Source organism: Theropithecus gelada, chromosome 9 (genome assembly GCF_003255815.1).
Source record: "Theropithecus gelada isolate Dixy chromosome 9, Tgel_1.0, whole genome shotgun sequence".
NCBI lineage: Eukaryota > Metazoa > Chordata > Mammalia > Primates > Cercopithecidae > Theropithecus > Theropithecus gelada.
The window spans coordinates 55,963,829-55,972,552 of NC_037677.1; the positions used below are offsets into that span (position 1 = coordinate 55,963,829).

The window sequence follows — 8,724 nt, forward strand, 5'->3', positions numbered from 1 at the left end:
TGCAAGTTTTGACCCTCTGCTTATCTAAAAGTCTTGAGGCAAAGAGTTATATGCAGCTTCTCTGCAGGTGTCTGATTACCTGGAGAAATTGACCATAAATGGGATTTTTTAAATACAGCGAAGGCCTCGGTGCGGTTTCCAGGAAGCGCCACCAGGTGACGGTGCGGGGAAAGGGCAAAAAACAAAAAAAAACCAAAAAAAACGGCGTGCCGGAAGTCTCTCTTGACAGACAGACGCCCTGGCGAGTAGCGGAAGAGGAAGTGGACACGTGGGGCACTCTACGGTGGCCGAGAGGATACCGCAGATGTATTAGCGGCGAGTCCAGAAGCAGCCCCAGGAGGTGCGCGGGGCATCGTTTTTCTAATCTGGCCTCCCAAGTGGCAAGGAGCCATCCCGGCAGCCGTCATCATGGTGAAGGAGCAGTTCCGGGAGACGGATGTGGCCAAGAAAATGTAAGACGGTGAAAGAGTGGCCAAAGAACTGAGAAATAGGACAAGGGGTCCGAGGTCAGCGGTCCGGGGTGTTGGAGGGTCAGAGATGGGATACAATGCGAAGGGGAAGGCCACTACTCCATAGGTGTGACCAGCGCCCAGAAGTACCAGCGTAGGTGAAAGAGCATTAGTCAGGCTGAGGGGATCTCAGCACCTCGAGAGGTCCCTGGACTTGGGTGGAGAAATCGGAGTGGCCTGAGCCTTAATGATTTGTGCACCCTGGGTCAAAGCTCACGTTCTCCTGAAGTCATACGATGATCCCTGTTCTTCAGCGAACCTATCCCCTGCTGCAGTGCGGGGAGCAATCTGGGGTGGGGACTGTCTCTAATTCTGTCAGCCGCAGAGCGTCCCACACGAAGGCAGTAGTTGCTTACCAAAAGGATGGGGTTACCCACTAGAAAGCTGTACCACAGTCCGACGAATGGCAGTGTCAGAAATAAAGTTGCTATATCCGGGCTTTTGCCTTCAGAAACACGTTATTAGGCGGTGGCTTCTTCTTAAGAGTTGTCAGCAAGAAAGTGAATCCAGCCGAGCGCGGTGGCTTACTCCTGTAATCCCAGCACTTTGGGAGGCCAAAGCGGGTGAATCTCCTGAGCTCAAGAATTCGAGACTAGCCTGGGCAACGTGGCGAAACCCCGTCTCTACCAAAAATACAAAAATTAGCCTGGGTGGTGGCGCACGCTTGCGGTCCCAGGTACTCGGGAGGCTGAGGCTGGAAAATCACTTGAGCCTGGGAGGCGGAGGTTGCAGTGGGCAACCTTCTGCACTCCAGCTTGGGTGACAGAGTGATACGCTGTCTCAAAAAAAAAAAAAACGTGAATTCGTCATTCTTACAGCAGACACTGAGGAGGGTACTGCTCATTATTCCCAGTGTTGGACGTTAAAGATACGGTCTGAATAAAACTTTTATTGCCTAATCTAGGTGGAGAAGGTACACAAATCAACACTGGGTACAACAAGTGCAATGACAAGGGTAGGTCCAGGGGGTTTTGAGAGCACATAATGGGTCCAGGCAAAATAAAGCAGACCAAACTTTTCTTCAAGGAGCAGACTGGAGGGAGAGAGCACAGGTGATGAGAAGGAAGCAGAAGACTTGAAGCTGTGTTAAGAAGGCATCTTGCAGGCAGTGAGGAACCATTGAAGGATTTTCTTTTTTTTTTTTGAGACGGTGTCTCGCTGTGTCGCCCAGGCTGGAGTGCAGTGGCGCGATCTCGGCTCACTGCAAGCTCCGCCTCCCGGGTTCACGCCATTCTCCCGCCTCAGCCTCCGAGTAGCTGGGACTACAGGTGCCCGCCACCATGCCCGGCTAGTTTTTGTATTTTTAGTAGAGACGGGGTTTCACCATGTTAGCCAGGATGGTCTCGATCTCCTGACCTCGTGATCCACCCGCCTCGGCCTCCCAAAGTGCTGGGATTACAGGCTTGAGCCACCGCGCCCGGCCCAGGATTTTCAACAGGAGAGTATCTTGATAAGAGTTCTCCTGGAAAATCTCTTGATTCATGGTGGAAAGAATTAGAGGTTGAGAGACCTTGAGATGGATATACAGAATGCCTTGCTTGGGCAGCTGTGTGGATAGTTGCCATTCATTAGAACAGGTGCCTTACCTAGGTGCATGCAGCATCCTCCCATATGGCAGCTCCACATCAACACTGGCCCTTCACACCCACCTGTACACCTGCACCCAGTCAGATGTAATACATTTTCACAAAACAGATCAAGTGCTTCTGTCAAAGTGCAAATTAGGGGTATTGTCAATTTAGTTTAAAATCCTCTAGCAGAGGCTGGGAGTGGTGGCTCACGTCTGGAATGCCAGCACTTTGGGAGGCCATGGCAGGCAGATCATGAAGTCAGAAGTTCAAGACCAGACTGGCCAACATGGTAAAACCTCATTGCTACTAAAAATACAAAAATTAGCCGGGTGCAGTGGCGCATGCCTGTAACACCAGCTACTTGGGAGGCTGAGGAAGGAGAATCGCTTGAACCCGGAGGTGGAGATTGCAGTGAGCTGAGATCATACCACTGCACTCCAGCCTGGGCGACAGATCAAGACTCCGTCTGAAAAAAAAAAATAAAAAATCCTCTAGCAACTTTCCATTGTGTGTGCCACCGCACCCAGCAAATTTTTTGTATTTTTAGTAGAGACAGGGTTTTACCATGTTACTCAGGATGGTCTTGATCTCCTGACCTTGTGATCCACCCGCCTCAGCCTGCCAAAGTGCTGGGATTACAGGCATGAGCCACTGCACCTGGCCGCATTTACGTTATTTAAATAAATTCCCTACCAAAGTTCCCAAGCCCTCATGCTTTAGCTCCTGTATGCTTCCCTGACTTCATCTTGTACCATTAGCTCTCTATGCTCCAGTGTATACTGATTTCATTTGGTTCCTTGAAAATGCCAAACACGTGTCAGTCCCAGGATCCTGGCCCTAGTCATTCTCTCCACTTCAGATGCTCTTCCTTCTGATTGTCAGTTTTACAGCAAGGCTTTCTGACCATGGAACATAAAGTAATTCCTCAGGCTCTACTGCTTACATCACTTCTGCATGTGTTCACATTTGTATATTTGTTTATTTGTGGTCTGTCTTTCCCATCCTGACCTGTGAGCTCTGTGTTGGCAAGGACCTTGTCTGACTTAGCTAATCTGTATCCACAGCCTCTAGGATGGTGCCTGGCACATAGGAAATAGCCAATTTGTTGGAAAAATGAATGAAGGGACAGATATGGGAGAAAAAGTATTGGGGTCTGTTTTCAATGTGTGCGGTTTGAAGTGCTGGTGAGATATCTAGGTGGAACTGTCCAGCAGGAGGTGTCTATACAGACGTCCAGTTGGGTAGCAGTAGCTGGCCTACAGAGATAGATTTGATAGGCATCAACATGTATGTGAGTGGCATGATCACTCAGGAGAATGTGTAGGATAAGAAGATAAGAGGATGAAGTTTGTAATGCTAGGTGGTGCAGTACACCGATATTTAAGGGATAGCAGTAAAAGAAAAGACCTCAAAAGAGACTGTATAAGGAGCAGCCAGAGAAGGGAAGAAGAAAACTCAAAGAGTGTATGGTGTCACCAAAGCCCAGAGAAAAGCACTTCAAGATTGGGCAGGGTGCTGCCAGTGCTGCAGAGGTAAAATGAAGAAGTTCTTATTGTATTCATCAGCAGGTAGGTTGTCTATGTGGCCTTGGTGAGCACTGTTCCTTTGATGATGACAGTAGAAACTGGATTCCAGTAAAATGAAGGGATGTTTGTGAAGGAAAAGTGAGAGAGGGTTGAATATATTTAATACTGGTAGGAAAAGCCAGTGGAGATAGTTGGAAGGATAGGTTGGTTATGGTGGGCTATGTATGTAATAGAAATTTTTGGTCACAGGTTTTGCTGTAATTTTCACCTTTTTCTTCCCACTCCAGAAGCCACATCTGTTTTGGAATGAAGTCACCTGAGGAGATGCGTCAGCAGGCACACATCCAAGTTGTGAGTAAGAACCTGTACAGCCAGGACAACCAACATGCCCCCTTGCTATATGGGGTGCTCGACCATAGGATGGTAAGGCCTCCTGACCCCTCCCGGTACCTGTGTCTTGCCCTGCTGATAAAACTGGTGGCTTATCAGATTGAAAGGAGCAGGGGCTTCCTTCCATCTCCCCAACTCCCACTGCACATATCAGACTAGGTCAAGAACTCCAGCCTTTAATCAGCAACCTGTCTGATTCTGAGTCATGAACATTAAGAAAGAAAAAGAAAAACAGTGGGAAGTGATCTCAGAAAGGAAATTTAAAAAGCAAAAGAAATGATTCAGTGTCACCTGGCCAGGCATGATGGCTGGGCCCTCTTTCCCGTCCAGCAGTCTGTGTTGATCATTGGGTGTGCTTTTTTTCAAAGGGTACGAGTGAGAAGGATCGTCCATGTGAAACCTGTGGGAAAAACTTGGCTGACTGTCTAGGGCACTATGGGTATATCGACCTGGAGTTGCCATGTTTTCATGTAGGGTACTTCAGAGCAGTCATAGGCATCTTACAGGTAAGCACACAGGTGCTGATTTCCAAGACATAAGTTCTGGAGTGATTGGTCAGGGACACTTGAATGAATTTAGGAACTGTGAGTGGTGGGGGATACATCTAGGGGACTGTTTTATACTAAATACATAATATTTTCATCTCACACTACATAAGCCACTCAAGGATTATTTATTTGTCTTGAGAAATGGTAGATATGTGTTGTTAAAAAAATAACAATAGTGGTAATTCAGACAATACAGAATAGCACAAAGAAAAAAATAAAGTTAACAAAGTCTAGCTACTGGCCGTGAGTACTGCTCATCTGGTGAACACAGGCTTCCTCTCTATGCATATCTATAGTATAGAGCCATTTGCAGATCTGTGTGTATGGTCACTCAGTTAAGGGTACAAGACAGGGCGATGGCGTTTTTAAAAGAAAAGAATTTTTCATTCTCCCTTATGCTTTTATCTGTCTTGCTTAATTTGAAAAAGATGATCTGCAAAACCTGCTGCCACATCATGTTGTCCCAAGAGGAGAAGAAGCAGTTTCTGGACTATCTAAAGAGGCCCGGCCTGACCTACCTTCAGAAGCGAGGACTGAAGAAGAAAATCTCTGACAAGTGCCGAAAGAAAAACATCTGCCATCACTGTGGCTCTTTTAATGGTGAGTGGAATGCACAGAAGGCTAAACGATAGCCCTTTTCACTCACTGTCTTCTGTTTAGTTTATTAGGTGTACATAATGTTCTGGAGTCAGCTTTTCTCCTTATAAATTAGGCTTAAGAGCCCAACAACTGATGTCCTATTAGGAAATGGACCTCTCATCTTTCACTGCTATAGTAGTTTCAGTACTTTTTGTTAACCAAACTACAACCTCTGGCTAATCTGAGAACCTAATTTTTTAGTTCTTGGTAAATAAATTAATCCTTATAGGTACTGTAAAGAAGTGTGGATTACTGAAGATAATTCATGAGAAATACAAGACCAACAAAAAAGTGGTGGATCCCATTGTATCAAATTTCCTTCAGTCTTTTGAAACAGCCATTGAACATAATAAAGAAGTGGAGCCTCTGCTGGGAAGGGCACAGGTGAGCCTGAGAATGCACTCCCGCCTTCCGCCTGTCACACGCACACTCCCTCCCCCACCTCCACCCCACCCCTAGACACCCACTCTCTTCCAAAATGAGAGGTCCAGTTAGGTTTGACAGCTCTCCAGTAATTCTTCTGTTTTTGTTTATGGTTTTTTTTTTTTTTTTGAGACGAAGATGGAGTCTCGCTCCTTCACCCAGGCTGGAGTGAAGTGGTGCAAATCTTGGCTCACTGCAACCTCTGCACCCAAGGTTCAAATAATTCTTCTGCCTCAGCCTCCCACAATTCTCCTGCCTCAGCCTCCCAAGTAGCTGGGATTACAGGCATGTGCCACCATGCTCAGCTCATTTTTGTATTTTTAGTAGAGATGGGGTTTCTCCGTGTTTGTCAGGCTGGTCTCAAACTCCCGACCTCAGGTAATCTGCCTGCCTCGGCCTCCCAAAGTGCTGGGATTACAGGCCTGAGCCACCGTGCCCAGCCTCCAGCTGCCAATATTTTATGAACATTTTTTATGTCAATTGCTATGTTTGTCTAGTATCTTTTTTTTTTTTTTTTTTTCCAATGGCTTGCTGCTTTTCCACGTATGGATATACCATGATTTTATGTAGCCAGTAAACTGTCAGTCTATTTCCAACTTTTCGCTGTTAAGAGCAATTTTTATTACCTTCCTATTCTGTCACATGGATAAAAAATAACCAAAAAAACAGCTTTTGTGAACTTTCTTGTAGCTAAATTTTTGTGTTCATTTCTGAAGTTACACCCCGGGAATAATTATGACAAGTGGAAATTTTGGCTTGAAAAATTGGAATAAACGACATATACATTTTTAAGGCTCTTGCAGCATAGCATGTCATCCATAGAAATCTCTGTTGTCACTTATCCTAAGTGACAGATAGGTTAGAAAACATGGTGAAGGAAAACCTTGCCGAAGCTATGGAAAACTAACATAGTATCTCCATTTCTGCCTTTCTTCGTTTCCATAGGAAAACTTGAATCCCTTAGTAGTTCTGAATTTATTTAAACGAATCCCAGCTGAAGATGTTCCTCTACTTCTGATGAACCCAGAAGCCGGAAAGCCATCTGATTTGATTCTCACACGACTTTTGGTGCCTCCTTTGTGTATCAGACCCTCCGTTGTGAGTGATTTGAAATCTGGCACCAATGAAGATGATCTGACAATGAAATTGACAGAAATCATTTTCCTAAACGATGTTATTAAAAAGGTCAGTGCCTCACATTAGCTTGTAAGTTTCGTAGTATATCTATCCAAGAACTTCTGGTCAAGAAAATGTGAGAAAACTCAAACTGACCAGGTTTGTGTCTGTTCGGGCTGTGCTGGTTTTAGCATCGGATCTCAGGAGCCAAGACCCAGATGATCATGGAGGACTGGGATTTCCTGCAGCTGCAGTGTGCTCTCTACATTAACAGTGAGCTCTCGGGTATTCCCCTCAACATGGCACCAAAGAAGTGGACCAGAGGCTTTGTCCAACGCCTGAAGGGAAAACAGGGTAGGTTTCCCAGAAGATGTGCAGAAGCCGGCCTGCTCTCTTTGGTTCATTTTCGTAGAATGTCTGTCCAGCTTCTCTGATTGGAGGTCACAGGCTTTCCTCAGTCTCTCTGTTCTTATTATTCCCATCAGCCCATGGTATGCCATGGGGACCTATGACTTGTTTTTGGCTATTTAGGTCGATTTAGAGGAAATCTCTCAGGAAAGAGAGTGGATTTTTCTGGCAGAACAGTCATCTCTCCCGACCCCAACCTCCGGATTGATGAGGTAGCTGTGCCAGTTCATGTGGCCAAAATTCTAACTTTTCCTGAGAAGGTAAGTGACCACTCAGCTGCTCAATTCTTTGTTTTAAATTCAGTCTTTTACATTGTATTTTGGTATTGCAAACAGCAGGTGGTAGAAAGTCCCCAGTAACCCACTCGACCCACAGTTTGGTTTATATGAGTGTATGTGTCTTCCCAGTTTGTTTTATACATATATGGTGGTATATATTCTCTAAACCATCTGCAGCCACAGTTGTTTCTGGCTTCATGTGTATATATTCATATATGTGCTATACTTTTTTGCAACGCTTTTTTGCAAGTAATAACATCTTGACTGAGCATGGTGGCTAACGCCTGTAATCCCAACACTTAGGGAGGCCAAGGCAGGTAGATCATCTGAGCCCAGGAGTTCAAGACCCAACCTGGGCAACACAGTGAAAACCTTGTCTCTACCAAAAATACAAAAAATTAGCCAGGAGTGGTCACAGGCGCTTGTGGTCCCAGCTACTGGGGAGACTGAGGTGGAAGGATTGCTTGAGCATGTGAGGTGGAGGTTGTGAGCCAAGATCACGCCAATGCACTCCAGCCTGGTGAAAAATTCTAAAACAATTTTTTTAGAGATGGAATTCTCAGTAGGTTGCCCAGGCTGGTCTTGAATTCCCAGCCCTGTCTTAAAAAAAGAAAAGAAAAAAAACTTAAGACACTTTTTTTTTTTTTTTTTTTTTGAGACGGAGTCTTGCTCTGTCGCCCAGGCTGGAGTGCAGTGGCGCGATCTCGGCTCACTGCAAGCTCCGCCTCCCGGGTTCACGCCATTCTCCTGCCTCAGCCTCCCGAGTAGCTGGGACTACAGGCGCCCACCACCTCGCCCGGCTAATTTTTTTGTATTTTTTTTTTAGTAGAGACGGGGTTTCACCGTGTTAGCCAGGATGGTCTCGATCTCCTGACCTCGTGATCCACCCGTCTCGGCCTCCCAAAGTGCTGGGATTACAGGCTTGAGCCACCGCGCCCGGCCAGCTTAAGACACTTTTCTATGCTGGTTCATACCTCATATTTTAAACTAACTGAATGGTAAACATTACCCCTAGTTAATATTCTTGGGATAGGTTTTTATTCTTAAAACCTTATAGTCACTGAGTCAATTTGAACATTTTAAGGCTATTGCTGCATGCTGAGAAAGGCTTTTTTTTTTTTTTTTTTTTTTTTTAAGAAACAGACTCTCGCTCTGTCACCCAGGCCAAAGTGCAGTGGTGTGTTCATAGTTCACTGTAACCTCAAACTCCTGGGCTCAAGCCATTCTTATACCTCAGCCTCCCAAGTAGCTAGGACTTCAGGTGCACACCACTATGCCCAACTAATTTTTTTTTTTTTTTTTTTTTTTTTTTTTTT

General features: G+C 45.5%; 1 protein-coding gene across 1 annotated transcript in view; it reads left to right on the forward strand.

Annotated features, from left to right (window-relative positions):
- Positions 1–281: 281 nt before the first annotated feature.
- The window catches only part of POLR3A (RNA polymerase III subunit A), a 53,790-nt gene continuing 45,347 nt past the window's right edge, over positions 282–8,724 (forward strand). The window contains exons 1-8 of the mRNA XM_025397393.1: positions 282–452; positions 3,894–4,029; positions 4,365–4,502; positions 4,973–5,144; positions 5,413–5,567; positions 6,552–6,791; positions 6,914–7,076; positions 7,254–7,390. Of these exons, the coding sequence (XP_025253178.1) occupies positions 409–452; positions 3,894–4,029; positions 4,365–4,502; positions 4,973–5,144; positions 5,413–5,567; positions 6,552–6,791; positions 6,914–7,076; positions 7,254–7,390 (1,185 nt within the window). The 5' untranslated portion in view covers positions 282–408. The remainder of the gene's footprint in view (positions 453–3,893; positions 4,030–4,364; positions 4,503–4,972; positions 5,145–5,412; positions 5,568–6,551; positions 6,792–6,913; positions 7,077–7,253; positions 7,391–8,724) is intronic.